The sequence below is a fragment of the Epinephelus fuscoguttatus genome, linkage group LG1 (genome assembly GCF_011397635.1).
Source record: "Epinephelus fuscoguttatus linkage group LG1, E.fuscoguttatus.final_Chr_v1".
Classification (NCBI taxonomy): Eukaryota; Metazoa; Chordata; class Actinopteri; order Perciformes; family Serranidae; genus Epinephelus; species Epinephelus fuscoguttatus.
The window spans coordinates 25,933,128-25,956,934 of record NC_064752.1 but is presented as its reverse complement, the minus strand read 5'-3'; the positions used below and the strand labels follow the sequence as shown (position 1 = coordinate 25,956,934).

The window sequence follows — 23,807 nt, the reverse complement described above, 5'->3', positions numbered from 1 at the left end:
TGAACACAGCAAGTTGTCGAAATTATGAGAGCTGTAAATATTAAAGTGCTGTCACAGCCTCAGCTAATTAAAGAGTACAGCAGGTTTGGCAATGTGAGCTCTAAAATGACAGCACTGGGAAATTTGGTCGGTCAGAGAGTATAAGAGTGGAGTGGAGCCTCAGCAGTTTACACTTCCTGATCAAAGCAATATGTCATCCTACTTATCATCGCATTGCAAAATTAATATGATGAACTTGCTGGCAAACAGCAGCTTGTTTGCATTCCAACAGCTGCAAAGCAACATTTCATCAAGTTGGACTCATGTTCTTGTCCACCTGGTGAATATAAATCCAATGTTCCCTTTCTTTTAGCTCTGTTTTTTGCTCTCTACCAACTGGTGAAGGAAATATGTGGCTCTTCTTCAGCAGTTGAAGGGATACTTTGCTGAATTTCAGCCAGCTTTGTATCATTAAATGTGAGTAGTATTTGTAAATGAATTGTGATTAACTTGCCTTCATCCTACCAGTGCCCAGATCTCCCCACTTCTCTCTTAGCTCAAATCTGCTGAATGACAGGCCATCAGATTTTCACTGGCTCTATTTCTGTTGCTTGACCTACAGATTGTACATATATTATAACCTATACTGTATATCTCATGGATAAGACAGATCTGGATACAGCATTGAAGGTGGGACCCCGTTCATGCCTATGAAAGTTGCTCAGTAGCGCATGAAGCCAACTACTTCTGCTGTATGAAATTACCTGGATGATCGGCACTGCTTCAGCATCACTGGGCCAATAGAGCTAGCGCACCAGAGACCTCCACTATTTCCAGTTAAACACTCCGCTAACTTCGATGGCGTTAAATTATTTAATCAGCTCTTCTAGACCTTCCAAATGTTGTTCAACCAAACACATTAAACCCTGATGGTGGAATAAGTGAATGGAGATTGTGACACTCAAAAAAATGTATCCACTGATTTACAGACGTTGTTTCCCAATATCAGTCTATGGGAAAAAGCCTTTTTGGGCCCAATGGCATCATGTGATGGACCCCAGAAATTGAAGTACCACTGTTTAACCACTACAAAAATTGGCTTCAAAGCCCAGCACACTTCCTGGGGACCTGATTATCTTTCAGTTTCCTTCAATTTTGTATGCCCGCCACCACAGACACCAAAGTTTAGAAATGGATGAGAGAGACTTGCCCCCATACTCTTTCTCTCACTCTCTCTCTCTCTCATACTCAGATTGAACGGTAAAACTTGGTAGCATCAATCAAATATAAACCAAGATTCTATTACTGTATTGCCAAAAATGTTTCCAGAAACATATTTTAGCGTACTGTTTGGCTACGAGAATGTGTGAACAAAAAGTTGGTGTCACATTGTTTCCTGTATTCTAAAAACGATGGTTAAAGTAAGCAGTGCAGCAAATATAGCAAATATAAACCAGAACTTTGTTACCGTGTTGACTGTTTCTCACCTAAAATGTTGTCAGAAACATATTTTCGCTTACTGTTTAACTGTAATCCCAGACTGTTTGTTACCAGCCGGCCGCCATATTGTTTCCTGTGGAAAAAATGGCCAAGCCTCCATTACGTCACCCACTGCAGGAGTGTTTATTTGTCTGGTACAAGGCAGTGCATTCTGGTCATTGTAGGTTTTCTACCTTTTCAGCAAAAACAGATGCCACAGCCCCTTTTTCCTCTGTTTTCTCTGGTCATGTTGCACCAATTTCAAAAGTATTTGCATCTTCCTACTGCATTGTCAGCCTAGTTTTATGAAAAGACCATCTTCAGCAGTGAAATACTCACTGAAATGCTCCACTATATTTACCACTGACTGTGTCTGGCTGTTGTTTAAAGCTGAGCAGGTAGTTTACAGGGGGGGTTTTGCTGAAAACTGCTGTGCACTATGGCCAAAAACGAGGCTATAAGAGCAGTAAGAGTGAGCCAAAACAGTAAATTACAATGAGCTGAAACTCACTATAAAGCTCCATAAGACTAGGCGGAGTTGCAGAGTCTGGTAATAATTCTCTGTAGATTCATAACTACGTGAGACCCATGCCACATTCTCATGCTGTTATCTGATATGTTGTTAGAATAAAAATATAACCCAGATTATAGCAGCTTTTAAAGAAATCCATCCTGTGTACCAAATCTATATGATGGATATATTAAGACATGTGAGTCAACCAAAGAAGCCATTACTCAGACTTATGATTGCTGAAATGGTATTTGTGTCTCTCCTGCCACAGTCAGTGAAAAAGTGTCGTTTCAGCTGACAACATGTTGGCCTCCTTCAAACTGTTCCCCTTTTTAAAGTAACTACATTTCCCATTTGCCTCGAGTGCATGTGATGAGAAAGTAAGTCAACACCACCCTGCCTGATAGTTGTAACACACATGTAGGTCTACCTCTCTCCTGTTACAGCAGGTCTTTGTGAGCAAGCAGATTCTGGAGTATTACAGATAGGACGGTAGGCTGTGGGCCGACAATAATACAAAATGCTCTGTTTACCACTTATTTATCTTTTTAAAAGGAAAATGTGTAGAGAAGTGTATGGCATTTATTTGAGAAAATATTATAAAGCAAGCATTTTTGCCATGAAAAGTGTTCTCAGAAATTGAAAACAATGTATTTAAAGCTCTTGTTCTTGGGTCAGACATAGATTAAAATACGTATAAACATCTATATTTCAGAGAATACTTCCCTTAAGATACAGATACCACAAAAAATACGTTGCCACTGTCATTGGTTAATTTTGTGATGTTTTGTAAGACACATAACCTCTTAAGCCACTACTGTTCACATTGTTGTAAAGAGGGATCTGTCAGGTTAAAGGCAGTCTGACAAATGCAAGAGCACCACGAGGCACTTGTACATCTGTCACGCATAAAGCTACACATTAATCCCACCCTTATGAAAAACTAATGACCAAATGATAGCTTTGACCCCCAGGAGACCCTTTAAAAACTCTTCAGTCACTTGTTACGTCAAGCCTCTTTAGTAACACCAGCACTTACAAAACAGCATCTGTTAAGTAAGACTGGCTTTATAAAGTATTTCCATGAATTATTTGACCCAACCACATCCAGTAAGGCTTTCATTATATCCACAGCCACAGTACAGTGTAAAAAATAAAATGTTCTAGTTGTAGTTTGCTCAGATAGCAGTGAGTTCAGAACTGCTGAGCTATTGTTGTCAGCGCTGTGAAAATCCTACCTGCCAGAGTAGAGCAGCTGAGCCGAGGCCTTTTGCTTCACCTACATGTCCCAGCTGACAACAAAGAGCACAAACCACTCATCCTCTTCCCTGGCGGGCCGGTCAGCGAGTGAACCGCAGCAGTGTTTGGTGAGAGGTGGAGAACGACTGGGCGAGGAGGCAGGGACGAGGCTCACCGGATCAACTTACCTGTCTGCCCAGGATAATGGTTTCTTCTAGAATCTTCTTGAATTATTCACCTACAGATGAAGTGGTGTGTGCATGTGTGTGTTGTTGGTAATTGTGTGGCGGCGTGTGTCAAATGGCAGAAAATGGTTTAATCACATTTTTTGTACATGTTGTACTTAAGGGTCAAATTATGATTTGGCACTATTGTTGGCTAACTAATTCAAGGGTAGACAAATAAGAGCCACTCAGGAAATACACTTCAGAAAGGAGCAGTGATCTTAATGGCCCCCTCACCAACATAGACTGAAAGGCAGTTAATAGAATATTTGATTAACAAGAAATTGTGGCCTCAGAAGTGTAGTTTGTGGTTAATCAGCATTGTATAGAACCAAATATAATCAGGCTTCACAAAACTGTAATCACCTCAGGGATATTTCTGTTGTGCTGTTCACTCTGTAATTAATATGTATTTAGAGAAACAGTTAAAACATGATTTAATGTGTAATATACAATTCTTTTTAATTAAATGAAAAAGAAATGCACAATTTCTGAGACACCAACCATGATTTCTTTTTTTTTTAAAGATATTTTTTGGGGCTTTTTAGTCTTTAATGGACAGGACAGGCAAGTGTGAAAGGGGGAGAGAGAGGGGGAGTGACATGCAGCAAGGGGCCACAGGCTGAGGTCGAACCCCGGGCCGCTGCGGCAACAGCCTTGTACATGGGGCGCCTGCTCTACCACTAAGCCACCGGCGCCCCCAACCATGATTTCTAATTTGATCCTTTGGTGTAAAAGGAATAGTGCAGTTCCTTCAATGGCCACTTGAGGCTCCAAAGGGGAGATAACGTTAAACATGTATACAGCCTGGTACAAAAAAAGTTGTGGTTTCTATAGCTAATTTCCCTGTTCATGACAACTGTACTGCGGCAATTTTTTGTGTTACTTGTGTGTTTAAATGTTATTAAGGCTTAAAGTTAGGCTTTTAATAGGGGCAGGGTCGCTTGAATAAGAGTCTGTCTGGGAGGTGTCACCACAGTCGATGAATCAGATCCACCCCTCGCTTCCCCCTTCTCTTCCAAATATGGCCACTTTTGAACCAAAAAAACATGGAGGTGGCCAAAATGCTGAACTCAAGGCTACAAACCAGTAGGTGATGTTGCAGTGGCTATATCCATTATTTTCTAAAGTCTATGGGAAACACATATCTTTTTTTATGAGAGTTAGATGAAAAGATTGACACCACTCTCATTTTTGTTCAATAAATGTGAAGTTGGAGCCAGGAGATATAGCTTAGCGTAGCATAAACACTGGGAACGAGCGGAAACAACTAGCCTGAATATGCACCTCTAAAGGTCGTTAATTCACATGTTGTATATGTTTTTGTTTAATCCATACACACTCCAACTTGCTGTTTTTTTTACACTTCCATTTTTGTACTGATTGAATAAATGAGCTATAGTATAAGATGTTAATTAGTGAGTTTTAGGGCTTGAACCTGGTATTTACGTGTATTTTGGTGATCAGAACATAAGTGGACAGTGACAGAGACACATTGCAGTTCATAACTGTGTCTATTTATTGTGTTTGGATTTCATTACTGCTTACATCTGTCAGGCTAGAAGGTCAAAGGGCCCCGTGCATGGTTATTACCTCCACACTCTTGCTAGCTACTTGCTTGAATGCTCACTGGTCACGTTAGTAATTGTGTCTGTACAGCTGGAGATATCACTGCCAGCAAAATTCAACATGTCTCCTTCCATAGCACAAAACGATGGATGGTCATGCAACACTTCACCCAACTTGTCATGAAATGGACAAGTTATAGAGCGTTAGCGCCCACCACTTCCTGCACTGATTAAGCAGTCCGTAAGTTGGGTAAGAATTACGACACATTACCATTTACACTACAAATGATATGTGGTCAAATGCGTCCCAGACTACTTCGGCAAGGGGTTGAGTGATTGGGTCACAATGCATCCTAGTGGTCTTTTACGCTTGTATTTTGCACATTATTAGGGAAAACTACACTGCTAGTTTTTCTTCTCAGCCTCACCCTTGAGAAATGTTCTTCTTTTTCTCGCTCTTTTCTCCTGTTGTTCTTGACCTGGTTTTCTCTTAACTGATGATTTCCCTTCAAAGGTGGCTGTATGGCAGCGAGGATGGTGGAAATAACAGTTCAATGTTTCGATGTTCATTCACCTGGAATAGCCGATGTGCATGTGTCTGTGTGTGTTTGTGCTCTTTGTGAGATTATGTTCAAACTCTGCACTTCTCTTCAACACACACACACACACACACACACACACACACATACACTAACCTAGTCTGAAGTCCCTAATAGAAAAGCGCAATGCAGTTCATTTTCTCTGAAAATGGAGTAAAAACACAGACAGAGGGTACAGTGGCCCCCAGGGACCACGGATGCCTTTTGGCTCAGCGCAGCAGTCTGCCCCCCCCCCCCCCGATTTGATCTGCTTCTTTACCCTCTACACCACCAAACTCTTCCAACCAAAATTAACTTTATTCAAACATGGTGATTCACTTTGTAACTGAAACATTCAACAACAGGAGTTTTAGACTTTTCTGCTTTTACAGTACAAGAGAAAGGAACATTATAATCCTATTTTTTCCCTAGTGTTTATTTCTCTGAAGGTCTCTGTGATGATGCATTGTCTTAAGCAGTCTGTAATCTGTGCATAAGCAAATCAGACAAAAATAGTTCTGCACATGGCACGTCTCTGGCTCTCAGCTCTGTGGTGGTGAAGGTCCTGTGTAAATGTTGTGTTTGTCCAACCTCTAAGAAGATTATGATGTGTTGATTCAATAAGAATGCACGTCGTGTTGAGTTTACACATGCAATTCACTCAGACAGCTGTTATGTTTTTATATCTCTTTGTAAATGCACTTTTACTCTGTGTGCTTTATCCCTCAGCCTCACCCTCTCTCTTCCTCCCTCCCCCCTCTTTCAGCGGCTCTTTTTAAATCAGATTGCAATAAAGCTATATGAGCGCCTCGCTCATAAGCTGCGAAACTGCCATTTTCTTTCTAATGCCATTCATATTTTCACTAAGGCTGAGTTCATCTGATTTTTCCCAATCATATGGTGGTGATGAAGGTTTAGGATATCTGAAAGGAGTCTGAATATTAGCACGTGAGACTTGATGTCTGATTTCCCGGCCTTACCATGCATATGAAACCTGGTTAGCAGGCACTGATGCAAACGCACTGATGCAACAATCAGTGCTTTTGCATGTTTATGAGAGAGCTGTGTGTATATTTGCGTGTGTGTGTGTGTGTGTGTACATTTGTGTGTGTGTGTGTGTGTGTGTGTGTGAGAGAGAGAGAGAGGGAGTGTGTTGGTGGAGCTGCTTGAAGGAGAGCAGTAGTGATGGAGCCTGAAAGCCCTGCAGCGCAACTGTTCTCCCAGTGCATCGTCAACTTCACTGCTGAGCCCACAACACACGCTCAGCCTTAACCCCTGCTCGCACACTCTACTCTCCTCTCTGATTCTTCCTTTCTGTCTTTGTTTCTATTCATCTGCTCTCTCTGCTTATCTAAAGCTCATCTGGAGCTTTATAGCTCTCATCTTCAAATAGTTCCAGTATCCACTCTGCTTTGATTACCTCGCTTATTCACTGATTGCTCCTCTATGTCCTGACCAGGTGTTATCACTTCCTTTTTTATTCCTACACGTGCCTTCAACACAATCCAGACCCTTTACTTCGAGGATGATCGTCCAGTCCAGCTGCGAACAGCTATATGATATATAAAAGCTCTGCTGATAATTCAATCATAAATCCTATGCTCTTGTCTCATGCACTATCAGGGGGTGGGGCCTTTGGGTGACAGACAGCTCTCAGATAGAAGGGCAAGCAGTATGTCATCATGGTGACTGCAGAGCGATTTAAGGAAATGGAGTGATAAGAGCAGAGTGGAAGAGGCTCGAGCCTGAAGGAGCAACTGGCATTAAAGCAATGTACCAAGATTCATGGATGTGAGATTGTATGCATATGAGTGTGAGACTATTCCTGAGTTCATCTGCGTGTGTGCACGTCAGCAAGCCCACGTGCATGTGCTCATATATGTAGGCCTGTATATGTGTGCTGTGTATCTGCATTTGTGCTGCTTCTAAAATCATATTAATCATTCAAGCCCAGTAACGCTGGGTCCATTTTTTGTTTACCTGCATCGTGTTGGAAGAGCCGCACACACGCTCTGTGTTATATTAAGGCATTGTTTCAAAAGTGGTTGCTTTGCTCCTCTTTTTCTGCCAGAGAGATTAAAAATAGAAACATTCATGCTCTCTGAATGTACTTTCCCTCCAGGAAGTGTGCAGCTGTGGGTGTCTGACATTGGCTGCGCACCATCACGTGGCATCTTCTTCCCAGGCTGCCATTGGCTGGCACCTGTGGGGCTCTGTGAAGAAAAGCTTTTCTGACAGGACCCAGGAGCCCAGAGGAGTTGCTGGAAACTGGGAGAAGGACAATGTCGGTGGAACCAGGAGAGCAGTGTGTGTGTGTGTGTGTGTGTGTGTGTGTGGAGCGAAGGGGGCTCAAGAGATGGCATCACCATGGCTGTGAGCGCGGAGGTGCTGGGACGTGACCTCCCAGCCACAGCAAAGGGCAGGGATCCACAGAGATGATTGCATGAGCTGAAGAGGTGCAGAGGAAAATGAATGAGGGGCAGGAGAGGAGGTCGATGATTTGCAGCAATGACACTCAGAGCGCACGTGTCACCATCACACAAGCTCAGCTGACACTTAGATTTGTTGTCACTGCTCCTCAAAACTTTACATCTGCACACATTTGGTTTTATTCAGTAAGGATATGGCTCAAAATACATTTGCCCTCAGTATTGATTCAGTATTAATTGTCCTCATAAGTGATTAATTTTAAAACTCCTCTCTGCTGAAATATGTTACAGTTCTAACAGGTTTTTACTACTTCAGTTATTGGCTAATAAAGTGGATGGAATGATCTTATAAAGCACCAGTAGGAGCTGTTGTCCTACATTTATGGGGAGACAGTGTCCTCTGGTGTTTAATCTTTGGAATACAACAGGCCTGTAACAAAAGGCCAGTCAAAATGGAGTAATGTAACACAACAAATGCTCATGTAATACATGCAGGATTATGTCCAGCTGCTTTTGCCCTGTAATGCCTCCCTGATTATTGTGTTCCTGTTTTCTTTGACCTTTTTATGCCAAGAAAATGTTGTTTGATTAATCTATCACAGATTTAATAAAATAGACTGGCCTGCAATCTTAAAAGGCATTTGACAGTTTGTGTTCATTAAAATGTGCTTATGTTATTTTGATTGCCTTTGCACTCTTGTACAGGAATTCTGACACCACCCCTCTCTTCTGTCCAGTGGAGGATTCTGGACTGTACCACATCAGCACACTGAGACAACTCTAATCTGTGAGCATTTTCCTCGGCTCATCACTCATGGTGCACTGCTGCTTTAAACAGCTCGGAAACACACTGACATCCTAAGGCACACACACACTCAAACATGAGTAGCACATGCTCAAAATTAAAGTGAACATGTCTCTCCACATGTATGGATTTGTGATATCATCCAAATAAATGTTGCCCCTATTTTTCTAAATAAACCCAGTCATTCAGTCACTTAATGTCTGTAAAATATATGTATATAATTTACCCAAAAAGTTTTCATTTGGCTCATACTCTATCGATTTTCTTCCCATGTTGCGCTCAGCAGGTGACCAGCAGAAAGAGGTCAAATGTAGCATCAAAGATTATCCTCTAGATGGCAGGCCAGCTCTCTCCGTGCTGATAATCCCAGCAGCTGTTTTATGCATGTTTGTGCAGAGGCTGCAAATTTCCAACATGCTGGCAAACTGTTAAAAAAAAAACACTTATCTGTGATTTTATTTCAATATAAATGGAATTTTTCCCCCTTTTTTTTTAAAACTTACAGTTTGCATACAGTGTCAGTAAAATGACCTTAGATTTTATTCAGATTTAATGTCACACAATATGATTAAATGAAAATTAAAGGGGTACATGTGCACTGTATATTTGGTGTAGCATGATGCTGCTGTGTTGTATCTATTACAAAGTCAAAATTTATTAATAGGTCATCTTAGACTTTAAAGAAAGGAAAATTATTTTGGATGTTTCATTCATTCATTGTTTAAGGCAGCAGCTCTAATAGAAGCTCTCTGTACTGTACTCTATTGTACTACATCTCTTTTACCCTCCAGGTACAGTATAAAAAGCTCTGGGTAGTGAGGTCCAAGCATGTCTGTGTATGTGGTCCACCAGGTCTGATGCCGAGGGTTTCTGTGGAAAGAACACAGTGTTCTCAGAGTGAGAGTCATAAAACCCACTGAGTATCAGGATGTGAAACAGAAGGCAGACAGAAATATGAGTGGCGGGAACTTACTTTTTTTCTCCCTCCTTCTCTCTCTCTCCCTGTCTCTCTCTGTCTCACACACTGTCTCTTTATTCCTGTCTCAGATTTACATTTGCTCTGATGGCATGACCATAACTAAATACAGCAGATTACATAACATTTCATAATATAAATACATTAAGAACATGGCGGGAATAGATCGCTTGGACATTACTACACCACAGTGTAGGCCTTTCACTATACAACATATGCTGTGCTATGTACTTTACTAGTTACAGGGTGGCGGACAGGAAAACAAACAGTTAACAAAAATAAAGAATAAATATTTTAACTGATGAGTGAGATATAGTGCTCATCTTCCTCTTCGTCTCTTTCTATCTCTGAATTATCATCAGCATGGTGAAAGCCGACACTAAAACCTGATTAAAATGATAACAGTATGATGAATGATGTGGAGAAGTTCATCTCGTCTTATGACAGTGATCTGCTGACTGAGCTGGTGTTTGGACTTGTGTAAAAAGAAATGTTTAGGTACTGATTTTTGTGGAATATGAATTTATGTTGTTTTTGTAGATTGTGATCATTCAAATTCGCTTGCTCTATATCTCTCAAATTTTCTCTTTTGTTTTGTCTTTCTGAGGTGCACGTTCCACTGAGGACAGGGGAGACATGTACTCTTCTTTCCAAAATCCTGTTTATGTCCCACCACTACAGGTTACTACACTAAAGGCTACAGGTGTAGCCTTTATATTTTTTTAACCACAGTAATCATGCTTTATGCTACTGTCTGACCAGCTGTCATATTCTGGCTGAGAAGATGAACTAAGCTGCTGATTTGGCTCTGATATCCTGCTGAGACCCTGTGTCTTCATACAAGGACATCACATTTTGGGCATACTGCACCTTATACTTCACTCTTCCTAACTTGGACCCGTTGACCTTGTTCATGGACACCTTTTGTGCCATCTAGTGGTAGTAAGAGCACAATACACTAATCCATGTAAAAAAAAAAAAAAAATAATAATAATAAAAATAAATAAATAAATAAAAAGATGGCAGCCATCTCTGCCAAGTCAATCTGCAGCCAATCCTGACACAAAAGTGGACATGGCACAAAACCTGATCACATGTTATGGCTGAAACTTGTTTATTTATTATTATTATTATTAACATCTATATTTTCATATGGCAACACATTTGACCAATTTTAGCAAAAGTAACAAGATAAGACACTTTAAATAGGAAGTAGTCGTTTGAGGACATCAGGACTTTATTGTTGTCTCATTTGAGGACAGTGGGACTTTATTATCATTGACAATGTTTTGTTTATTATACTTATCAGGTCCTACTGATCCCAAATAGCTAGGAGAAAATAAAAATGCATACCAAACAAAAGTTCGAGTCTCAGGAGGATACACTCAAAAGAAATGCCACAGAGGTTTCACAAATATAGCATATTCAGTACTGTTATAGCAGCATTTAACATGATGACCAACATAATTGTTTCAGATTTTGTGTTAGTTATCATATGCATGTTAAATGCAGCAACTTCAAATCCCAAATTTTCCCCTATTTTATTGCCCCCCTCCCTTTTCAAACCAAAGTTACACCCCTGCTGTCTCTCCTTTTTTTTCCCTTTTTTAAGTTATATTTGTCTGTCACATCCATCATCTCTACTTACTGTTAAATTTCTTAAAAGCATGTTTGGGTCTGTCTAAATATGGCCTTTGGCAATAAGAATGTGTTTGGTCTCAGTGAATGACAAAGAACAATCAACCATCCATCCATCAGCTATACCCTCCTATATACTAATGGGTCACGAGGGGCTGGAGCCTGTGCCAGCTGACACTGGGCGAGAGGCGGGGTAGACAGATCGCCAGTCGATCACAGGGCTGACACATAGAGACAGACAACCATTCATGCTCACATTTACACCTACCATCAAGATCTGAATTATTGCTTTAGACAGTACAGCCAAAGTGAATCAGAGTGAGATGCTTCAACTGCCCCTCCTCCTCCTCCTCCTCCTCCTCCCAATTATCGAGCCCCTCCCTACAGACACACACTACTGCACATCAAACTGTGACACACCTCCACCATCCCAGTCACACAGTAGCCAATGAAATGAGTGGCACTCATTTTTAGCAGCAACACCCAGCTCACGTCACTGGATTCCCCCTCCCCTCCTCCTCCGTGTGTGTGTGCGTGTGTGTGAGTCTGTGTGTGTCTGCGTGCAGTGTGTCCTTGTGCATCTATGTGTCTGCACGTCTGACAGGATAAATCCAGCTTCTCTTTCATTCTCTCTCTCTTTCTCTCTGGTCCTCACACACAACACACACACTCACACACCCACAGGTGCTGTGCATTGGAAACCCCTCACTCTCACACACACACACTTAAAACACACAAACTCAACAGAAGATCGTAGTTGGTCCACTTTTCTGGTACTGAGGAACTTGACATTTTGCCTTCATGGAGGATTACCACAAACCTGACCAGCAGACAGTGCAGGCGCTGAGGAACATCGCCAACCGCCTCCGAATCAACTCCATCAAGGCAACAACTGCAGCAGGCAGCGGGTGAGTTGCCCCCAATGACTCTCAGACATGAGCTTCAATAGTGTGGATGCAACGCAGATGCACAAAATGTGTGCAAAATAAAGCACAAAGTTAATATTTCTCTGCAGCATGCATAGATGAGCAGCAACAGTCACATCTGCTGAGCTGCATACATGCATGTGCAGATGCACATAGAGTCAGGGCCAAAGGAACAGCATGTTCTGCCTTTGTTCTCCTCCCCTGGTCAACTGGCAGATTAAATTTAACATCAACAAATGTTGTTCAGAATGTCGGCTCACAAGCCCCTATCAGTTGAATGAATGAAAAAAATATCTGCATTGCACAATTTCTGTTTTATTTTTCTTTATAGAGCATTTATGGCATAAAATATGACACAGTGTTGCAGAAATATCCTCAATTTATCAATTTAAGAGTCGTTTACATACATAAATATAAGACACTTTAATCACAGCTGACATTAAAAGTGAATAACTGAATTTTTTCAGATGGGTAGATTTTTATATTCTGAAGAAAAATGTACATGGTTTTTGATCTTATTTCAAAATCTTGTATCCACTTTGCCTGCAGGATAAATATAGTGTTTGATTTCTGACTTTGGAACAGTAATATGACCCTTACATACAGTATAGCATGATAGAGTACCATGTGACATGCTGGGGGGATTGTGCGTTGCAAACTGATTTGCGTGTTGCATGGTTGCTGCAAGAAAATGACTTTGGAAATGTTTTGGATAAACCGAAATCTTGTTTCCCATGTTCTTATGTTAAAGATTACTGATGCATTATTCAATACATGCTATCACAATCTAAAAAAATCAAGAGAAATGTCTCTGTAGAGATCAGTAAAATAATGGGGATTATCAGAATCCTCACTATTTGTGAAGTTGCGCAAAGCCCACAGTTGTCTGTCTGTATATTTCAAGAATCAGGGCAGTTATCACATCAGAGCTCAACTCCCCATTCTACCGTCCTGCAGTGTCTATCAAACACTGATGGGAACAAAGAGACGACTGAATACCAGTTGACAAAATTTTACTTACCCTTAAATATTCAGAGCCTTATCAGTATCAATGACTAAAGGCTGGGTTAAAATGACAAATAACATTTACATTTGTATTATTTTTACATTACTGAGCAAAAAACTCCAATACTTTTATATGTGGGAAAGGCCAATATTCAAAGGAGTGTTAATAAAAAATTGGATTGAAGCAATATCTGGCAGACTTGGAACAAGCAGATTTGCACACCAAGTAGCTCTTGTCAGAAGGATTTTATTGCATTAAAATCCTTCTGACAGGTGCTTGTTGAAAGGCCAATAACCAGCCGTTGATATCTGCGCGCCAAAATACTTGCACTTCTTACACTGGATGGAGCACGTGGTGGCAAGGTTTTGGCGGGATATTTAATATGATGGCTCTATGTAATGACTGTTTAGCAAAGTAAAAAAAAAAAAATATATATATATATATATATATATATATTAATTTATTCTCATTTTGACTGCATTTGCAGCCAGTTTTTTTTTTTTTCGAATTAGTTGAGGGCCTTCGAATGAGATACACAGCATGCCGTCCACGGAGCTCTGTGACTGGCTCTATTGGCACCACGAATGGTCTTTATACAGTGTATTTCAGTGCATTTCCAATGTAGTTGCTGGTCCAACAGGTATTTTGAGGTGTCAAAGGCTCTGTGACATTTTAAAATAAAAGAAGTTACTGGTCTATTTGCTTGTGTCTGGTCATTGGTTACCAAAAAAGTTGCCTCTATGGACACAACTCTGCAAAAACAGCATAGGATTATCAGACTTCCATCTGTAACAGTGTGCATAGTGGTATTCATAGGAACAGATTTCTGACTATATGATCTAATAATAAAATATATAGGTCTCTGTGGTTACTTTACATTCCTGTGTGCATATGTGTATACTTATGTCTAACATATGGGTAACACGCCGTCTCCTCTGTTGTGCAGACACCCCACATCATGCTGCAGCGTGGCAGAAATCATGTCTGTGCTTTACTTCCACACCATGAGGTACCGCCCTGATGACCCGAGGAACTTCAACAGCGACCGTTTTGTCCTGTCCAAGGTAAGAGTCGCTCAGCGCTCATCGTCTGAACAGGAGGCCTTCTTTTCTGATTATTGTTTGTGCCCGAATGCTGCACAGAATTTGACATTTTTCTTGAATTACTTATTAAGATATTGTTGAATTTTTTTCTTCCACAGGGTCACGCTGCTCCAGCCCTGTACTCCATGTGGGTTGAGACAGGCTTCCTGAAGGAGAGCGAGCTCCTCAGTTTGTGCCAGGTTGACTCTACCCTGGAGGGCCACCCAACCCCTGTAAGCTGTCACATAGTGTAGACCACACGGGGGGAATCGTCTCATGGAGCACAAACAGTATACCAATAATGCTGTGTATGTATGTATGTATGTGTGTATGTGTGTGTGTATGTTGTGTGCATTTCAGAAGCAGCAAATTGTGGATGTCGCGACTGGCTCCTTGGGGCAGGGTCTTGGCGTGGCTTGTGGAATGGCTTACACTGGGAAATACTTTGACAAGTCCAGGTAACCTTTCATATATATGGACACACACACGAATGAAAAAAAGGCTGTAGTTGAACCATTTTAGTTGCTTTATATGAATTTACTTTTTCTTGTTCATTTGCATTTTAGACTTTATACATGCATTTAAAATGTAAAAACTGGCTTTACTTGATGCATAAAACACTTTTGGGTTTTCTTAATTTAAATTTAAGGTCTGCATCATGCCTCTTTTGAGTGTTCAGTGATTAGGATTTTTCAGATTCTGTGGGTGTGTGCTGCGGCATGCTCTGCTTTCACGATTCTTCTGCTCTAATAATCACAGGCCCAGCAGTCATATCTCAGCTATTTTTACCGTGCAAGCTAATTTGATCTCATAATCAAATTTGGGCATTGTGCTTTCAACTAAGAATTTTTTTCTTAGTCTATTGTTCTGATTCATTATCACGAACTGATTCCTTATTCCCTCATTATTTTTTCCTTTGTAATGGCAACACAAAAAATAAAACACTGAATGAAACAGTGTATATAGAAGAAGTTTAAACCCATTTGGTAACATTTAACAATTTAAGCCAAAAAATGCATATTCTTGTTCATAAAATAAGAGGATAGTATGTCCCATTATATAACTCTGTGGGGCTCCTATGGGAGAAATGTTTCAGAGGCAGGTGTGAAACTCGGCAGCCACACCTTTAAGGACCTCAGGAGGATTTCATCACGTCACAGCCTGTTAACAACTCAATAGTCAGATAACAGAAAGAATCAATCTCACTGGAAAAGTGTCAGAGAACATTTTCGTGAGATTTGCGCCCACCCTCATCCAAACATACACACACACACAGATACACACACATGCACACACACACACACACACACACACACACACACACACACACTCTAATCGTATAATCTCACCCTGTTCTCAGTTACCGCGTGTTCTGCCTGCTGGGGGATGGCGAGATGTCAGAGGGTGCTGTCTGGGAGGCCATGTCGTTCGCCTCCTACTACCAGCTTGACAACCTGGTGGCCATCATGGACATCAACCGTCTGGGCCAAAGTGACCCTGCACCCCTGCAGCATCACGTGGAGAAATATCAGAAACGCTGTGAAGCTTTCGGGTAACAGTGAAAATTCATTTTGCAGTGCAGACTGAGGGCGTTGATGTACTGTTCATGCTGTGTTGGAAGACTTTTTTTTTTTTTTTTTTAAATTTGATTTGATTTCTTTATTTTTGTGTCATGCACACAAACATGTGCACAACCCTTGTGGGTTTACAGGACACCATTACAATATTGTTGCAGTGATCAATCTTCAGTCTGTTATCTTACAAGGTGCAGAGCCAAACAAAGTACTCTGCCCTTTATCAAAAGCCTGGCAAAAAAGTCTATCAAAATAAAAGTTCTTTCTTTCATGGTCATCCAACCACAAAAAATCAGCATAAATGGAGGTCATTTTGCAAACAAGGAGAATCTTATTTGCTTTTGACAGGCCAGTAAAACAAAAACAGACCTCATTCTCAAATCTTACACAACAAATAAAGTCGATGTAGATGGTGGTGTAATACACGTATTATCTAATGTCCATCCATAATTATTGCAACACTGCCCTAGTGTGTATCCACGTCATCTTTATTTGTTAAGCATACTGTGGGGGAGGGGGTTATGACTACCTTCAGGCACAAATTTCAGACTATAGACCAGTTATTTGGGCACTGCTTGTCCTATTAGGAACAAAAAATGTGTCTTATTTTCAAGTGAGTGGTTAGGGTTAGGGTTAGGTTTGGGATAGGTTAAGGCCAGGGTTAGGGGTCAGGGGTTAGAGGGTTAAGGTAAGTCTCCAGGAAATGAATGTGAAAAGTTACCTTAGTAAACCTGTGTGTGTGTCTATGTGTGTGTGTGTGTGTGTGTGTGTGTGTGTGTGTGTGTAGCTGGCATGCCATCATTGTGGATGGACACAGTGTGGAGGAGCTTTGCAAGGCTCTGAGCCAACCACGTCATCAGCCCACTGCCATCATTGCTAAAACCATCAAGGGCAAAGGCATTCCAGGTAACTGTCCATCATTGTTCACCCCTCATCTGCAAATGCATCACTCTCACTCTAGTGCATATTACACAACAAGCTTAAGTGTGTAACCCATTCATCGAACTTTGTTTTTATCATTCAACGTGATGCCTACATATGTTTACGTGGTTTCAGCTGCAGAGGATAAAATGGGGTGGCATGCCAAACCTCTGCCCAAAGACATGGCCGAGATGGTGATCAAGGAGCTGCAGAGCCGCATCGTCAACAGCACAAAGCACCTGTACCCTCCATCTCCCATGGAGGACTCCCCACCGGTCAGCCTGAGGAACATCAGGATGCCGAGCGCACCCAATTACAAGCCTGGAGAAAAGGTTTGTCTCTGTTCTCGAGTATGTTCACAAAGTGTCTGCACAAATTCTTTGTAAAGATGAACCAACAATCTTTGTTACATCTCTCTTTCTTTATAGATCTCCACACGGAAGGCATACGGGATGGCGTTGGCCAAGTTAGGCCGCTACAATGAACGTGTGGTGGCCCTTGATGGAGACACAAACAACCTCACCTACTCAGAGATCTTCAAGAATGAGCATCCCAACCGCTTTGTGGAGTGTTACGTCGCTCAGCAGAACATGGTACAATCCCTCATGAATCTACAGAATTAAACCTATTTCAACAGGATATTTTTAAGACCTAGCCGTCCATATTCTGTCTGGTATTTTTGGTTCTATTGCTCACTCTTATTTTTTTTTAGAGCTCATTATCTCTGTCTGTAATGTGGGGATTTTGCTGAGTACATTGCTCTTTCGCAGCTCTGATTGGATATACGTCCAAGCCTACATCTCACAGCTGTGAGTCTGAGCCTGTGTTACTTAATTATACATGACGTGTCTATCCATAATGTAAGGATGGGCAAAGACGCCACCAAATTTGCCTTCTTACGGCCGATGTGGCTGCTGCCACTGGCCCTCCCTTCTTTATCTCTATTTGCCCCTGTCATTATTTTATCTGAGCTCAGATTAATAATTTGGACAGAGGCGATCAGACGTGAATTCCTTGTGCTGTTATGGCTTCAGCAGCAGCCAACTCCAATGTAGGTCAGGCATGTGTGTGATCATAAGCAGACATGACAAGTGTAGTCAGAGGTAAAATATTAATCAGTGCAGAGGGTGGGACCATCTGGCTGAATACATGAGAAAAGTCAAATGGCAAAATGTCTTTATATAAAAGCCGTTCGGATATCAACGGATAATTGTACTTTTATTGTACGCATTTATTAGTAATGACATCCTTGTCTTTGTTTGGATGAAACAAGTTCAAATGCAGCCTTCAAAGAAGTAGTTTGCTTTCTTTGATTGTATCTGAAAGAATTTATCTAACATCACATTTTCACTTTCATGGATACTTAGCTGTTGCTTTTGACAAAGCAAGGAAAGAAGTTGTGGGATCAGGGAGAGTTTTAGAGACAGGACAAAGGAAATTATTTGTAAGAGGAGGCATGCTACTGATTCCTCACATATGGTAAGATAAGCTCAGGAGCTTTGGGGAAAACTCTTCTCATTGACTGTCGACTTACCATGGTCTTTGCTTCAAAGAGGCTTTAGGATATGGTTTGTGCCGCAGATATTTGACCCTATGGGTGATCTTCTGGGGATCAAGCACGTGTGGCACCTGTGGAAGGTTATACTGTATCTCTTGCGATGTTGTATAGCTACTAAGAAACAATACATTCCTTTCCCAGGTCAGTGTTGCCATGGGAACTGCTGCCCGCGAGAGGAACGTTGCGTTTGCCAGCACTCTTGCTTCCTTTCTCATCCGGGCCTACGACCAGATCCGCATGGCCGCCATCTCAGAGAGCAACATCAACCTGTGTGGCTCCCACTGCGGCCTGTCTACTGGTTAGTAAACTGCTGCCAATGAGCCAAGCGCACCACAGCCCCTCTTGTACACCATACCCACCCACACCCTCACAAAATTCACCTTGATCCCCCTCACACTGAAGCCAGACATTATACAACCACAATACAACACAATGATCTGTGTGTCTGTGAGTGTTTCAGTCCTTCCTCACTGTTCCTCTAATCCTGTCTTTTCCTTGCTGTATGTAACCCCTTTGGCCTCACAGCTAGTACTCAACCCTCCCCTTTTTCTCCCTTCCTGTCTGCCCCGGAAGCTGTCAACAGGGGGGCAGGTGTTCCTCTGTTAGTGCAGGTATACTGCATGCAAAGTCTGGCTTAATGTCTGTGGATGTGCATGCGTCAACTCACCTGACCTCTCAATAGCCTTTGAAGAGTTCCTGAATATTGGACGTATGAAATCAACTCTAAATGTGCATATTACAGGAGAGGAAGGTCCCACTCTGATGGGTCTGGAGGATGTGGCTATGTTCAGGGCTCTTCCCTCATCGACCATTTTTTATCCCTGTGACGGTGTGTCCACAGAGAAGGCTGTGGAACTGGCTGCAACCACAAAGGTATATAAATGCAGTGTTCTTGCTTTCCTACAGAATCTGTTCTATTTATTTATTAGCATAACAGCGTATCTGCTGTCAAAATATCCCAGTGATGATTGCCATGTTTTCCTTCAAAAAGGGTGTTTGCTACATCCGAACCAGCCGCCAAGACAGCCCCATCATCTATAACAGCAATGAGGACTTCCATGTTGGACAGGCTAAGGTGAGACTTTTCTTTGCGCTCACATAGCTGTTGAGATAATTAAAGGAAAACAAAAAAACAGAAAACCATTGCTACAAAATTAACCAAGAACTGATGACGCTGCAACCTGAAACAGAAGATGCTACCTTTTCTCTTTGTCAGGTGGTGTACCAGAGCAAAGAGGACATGGTGACTGTGGTGGCAGCTGGAGTGACTTTGCAAGAGGCCCTGGCTGCAGCTGATCATTTAAAGAAAGGTACAGTACACGAAATACTGCTTTGGATCGTAAGAACACAAGATATATACCACACCACATCACATGCGACATATCCAACAGATAAAAATACAATATTCTTTAATCAAATACTGAATGACCATACACGATGATTGGTCATTGTTTATCAGGACTAACACAGAATATTATATTTGTTTGAATAAACTGTATCTTAAAGGTCAAGTGTGTGGGATTTATGGGCATCTATCGGAAGAAATGGTATATCATATTTATAACTATGTTTTCAATAGTTAACAATCACTTGAAACTAAGAATTGCTGTGTTTTCGTTACCTTAGAATAAGTCGTTTACATCTACATACTAAGCGGGTCCTCCTCCACTGAGTCTGCCATGTTGTTTCTACAGTAGCCCAGAATGGACAAACCAAACACTGCCTTTAGATAGGGCTATTCGTGTTTTTTAATCAGCCACCGAAGTCCTCCTACATGCTTGGCACATGGGGGAAGTTCAGTTCTGCAACCTCACAGCTAGATGCCACTAAATCCCACACACAAGACCTTTAACCTTGTTGAGATGAAACCTAAGACCGGATAAAGACCAGATTCTTCAGTGTTAGAGGCTGTAGCTCTGAGTATTAGTGTGTACAGAAAAAAAGCAATATGCGTCCTTGGCTGTGATTCTTTTTCCCTTGCATGTATTGTGGCCTTTTTTTTTTACTGCTTTTGCATACATGGACAGTTCTTATTTGAGGTGGAAAAATATCTATATCTATGGTATGTTACTGATATTTTGTACATGCATTGTAGTTATTTAAGACAGTAGTTACTGATTAAAACCAGGATTCACAATGACATCCTGGCCTTAGAACCAATGTATGAATTGTATGTCTCAGTTGCAGCGATGTCTTTTATTTTATTTTATTTAACCCATATAACCAAGTAAGTCCCACTGCGATCAACAGCCTCTTTTTCAAGGTAGACCTGGCCAAGACATTAGCATAAAAAGTTACAAACAACCACAGCAAAAACACAGAAGATATATATTAACATGTTGAGATGCTAAAATACCTACAATGGACACACTGACAAGCACTACCCAATTCATTCACCTTTGCACTTATGAGAGCTTTAAAATCAGACAGAGACCAATTCTCTTTGTCACAAATATTCTTGAAGGCCACTCCAAGTGAGGGGAGCAGGGCACATGAAAGACTTTCTTTCTCAGTTCAATCTGTGCACAAGGAGCACAAAATGACTAAACCTTGAGATCACAGACGACAGCTACAGTCAGATGTCTGCTGAGGCAAAGTGCTAATGTATGACGGGAGTTTACTGAGTATGGCTTTATAAATGAACACATAGCGATGATGGAGCCTATGAAAGAGATGGCCAACCAGCCCTGGAATAAAGCCTACAGTGATGAGTGAGGATTTTACTTTATAACTAAACCTCAGAGCACTTTGATATGCACATGTGCTAACAATGTGTCATCATTACCAGCATCACGTCATACATTGTATTCCTCAACTGAATTAACTGAATTTCCAGAGAGGATGCCTATCAGGGTCATTGACGTCTTCACAATCAAACCACTGGACATAAAAACCATCATCGACAACACACGTGCCACCAGGGGACGAATCCTCACCGTGGAAGACCACTACCACGAAGGTAGGTTTCCATAATAGTTCCTCGCACACTGCTCAGCTTCTGCATATTGTATGACCACACCACCAACCTTTACAGCAACACGCTTCTCAGCATAATGCAGCTGGGGCCCTGTCATTGGTCCGTGTCCTCGGGTGTGTTGTGGTGGCATGTTTTCATTGGTCTAGCAACAGAGACGCGATGTGGTGGCATTTGCTTATTGGCCGAGGGGAGGCTGGCTGTTGAGTGCCCTCATTGTGGGCAAGGTATTGGTATTGTGGTGCATTTTGTAAGTGCGAGAGCCAGAGAGGCAGAGTGCTGTCAGATTTCCTTAACTGAGCATGTGCCCATGGGGCTCTGTGTGACCTAGATAGCACAGACAGCCATGCCCTATGCCTGTTAAGAGAAAGGGGATGGGTGATGGCATGGACTTGACTAGACAAAGGATTTTTGGCATCAGTCTGATGTTGGAAATCTCGGTCATTTTACATTTGGACCAGATTTGGTATAGTGGTCACGGTTACATGTTTAGATTTAACATGTTTGTAGTGTTTTCTCATGCCTTCTATTTGCTGTACATGTAATGACCTTATGATTATACACAGCCTCATTTTTGTTGTCAGTGAGACCACTGTGTGTCACCCATCTTTCAAGGAGGATTTGTCTTCTCTTTGCATCTCCCTCATGTGACGAATTGTTGTTCCACAGGCGGCCTTGGGGAGGCAGTGTCCTCAGCACTGGTCAATGAGTCTGGCTTCAATCTGCATCGTCTGGCCGTGTCTCACGTCCCCCGCAGTGGCAAACCACACGAGCTGCTCAAGATCTATGGCATCGACCGGGACGCCATCGCCCAGGCTGTCCGCAAGATGCTCAGCAGCTCTACCAACGCCAAGTAAACTCTCTCCCTGCCCCACCCGCCTATCTGATCACACCCCTGCAGATGATGCTAAACAGTCAAGTATGTTTTTGATTCACATGACACCCAGCTCTTTAAATTCCCTCACTGTGAATGCCCCTAAGTGTGTACTGAAGTAATGTGATTTTGTGCCGTACACTTTGAAGTAGACTTCCACATTTACCTTTCTTTCATGCATCCATTACATCACACACAAGAACAGAGATACACCAATTCAAACACACATATCCTCACATTTAAAATCCAGTTCAATAATCAGAATGTGGCCATAACTTTGCTGTTGGTGGATGCTCACCATACAAAACATTATTCCATGTTCAACAGGAGTACTATGTGATGCCCTCATGTGTGTGTTTTTTTTCAATGCTCTTTGATTAACTTCAACTGTTTTTATATTGTTCTGATGTAGCTCTCAATAAAGTGGGTGGGGCGTAACTTTAAAGTAGTTTATCATGACATAGAGTCAGGAATAAGCTAACTGAGTTGTTGTCTGTAGAAAGTAGAGGAGAAAAAAAATCAAACAAATGTAGTTAGGTCATAAAGAGCAGTCACTCAAAACCATAGATCACATCAGGTAATTTAAATTTCTGTGGTTTCAAATGTTGTATCATCTCTCTTCAGCACTGTGCTTTTTTAAGTTACCATAAACCTGCACACCTCAGTGTTCATTTGTGCTAGCTGTACAACTGGACCATACCAGCAGTGTGATGACAATCAGTATGTGGTCAGTGACATCATTGGTTTTTTTTTTACATAAGGTGGAGGGCTGAGGGCCCTTCAAGTGCTGATGCAGAATATGGCTCGCTGTGACTATGAAGGTATAGAGTTACATCTGACTTGTTGACCCAAGAACACTTTCTTTGTTACTTGAAATTTTGTATGTACCTTACTTTCATGTAATAAAGCCCTCTGCATTTGACTATGAGTGTTTACAGTCGTTTGTTTTTTCCCCTAGAAATATATTTCCGTTGAGGTGTATAGTTCAAGCAGTAAACATACACAGGAATCTGTACATGACCTTTAATTTAATCAGTGTCTCAGTAAGCGATACAAAACCATGATTAATGCCAACATACATTAGTATAAAGCAATTCATACAGTACACATCTGCATCACTTGTTTCATAAATTAAATACTTCTTTACTGTACATCCCTGAGATAGCTGATACACATTGTTAAAGGGACAGTTCACTCTAAAATCAAAAATACATATCTTTCCTCATACCTGTAGTGCTATTGATCAATCTAGGTTGTCTGGAGCGGTTTGCAGCCAGGTGTGAAGCAGTCAGGATTAGAGTCAGTACCTCCATATCTGAAGCCATGGTTCTCTGCCGGAAATCGGTGGATTGCCCCCTCCAGGTTGGGGGAGAGTTACTGCCTCAAGTGAGGGAGTTCAAGTATCTCGGGGTGTTGTTCACAAGTGAGGGTAGAATAGAGCATGAGATGGGTCGGCAGGTCAATGC

The 23,807-nt window shown here is 41.5% G+C and overlaps 1 protein-coding gene across 1 annotated transcript; it reads left to right on the top strand.

Annotated features, from left to right (window-relative positions):
* Positions 1-12,087: 12,087 nt before the first annotated feature.
* Positions 12,088-23,038, top strand: LOC125890488 (transketolase-like). The gene is made up of 14 exons (XM_049579162.1): positions 12,088-12,334; positions 14,305-14,422; positions 14,560-14,673; positions 14,801-14,898; positions 15,801-15,992; positions 16,802-16,920; positions 17,071-17,267; positions 17,364-17,528; positions 18,635-18,791; positions 19,236-19,366; positions 19,485-19,568; positions 19,710-19,803; positions 21,330-21,452; positions 22,137-23,038. The coding sequence occupies exons 1-14, from the start codon at positions 12,228-12,230 to the stop codon at positions 22,322-22,324; spliced, it is 1,887 nt and encodes a 628-aa protein (XP_049435119.1). The 5' UTR covers positions 12,088-12,227; the 3' UTR covers positions 22,325-23,038.
* The last annotated feature ends 769 nt before the right edge of the window (positions 23,039-23,807 follow it).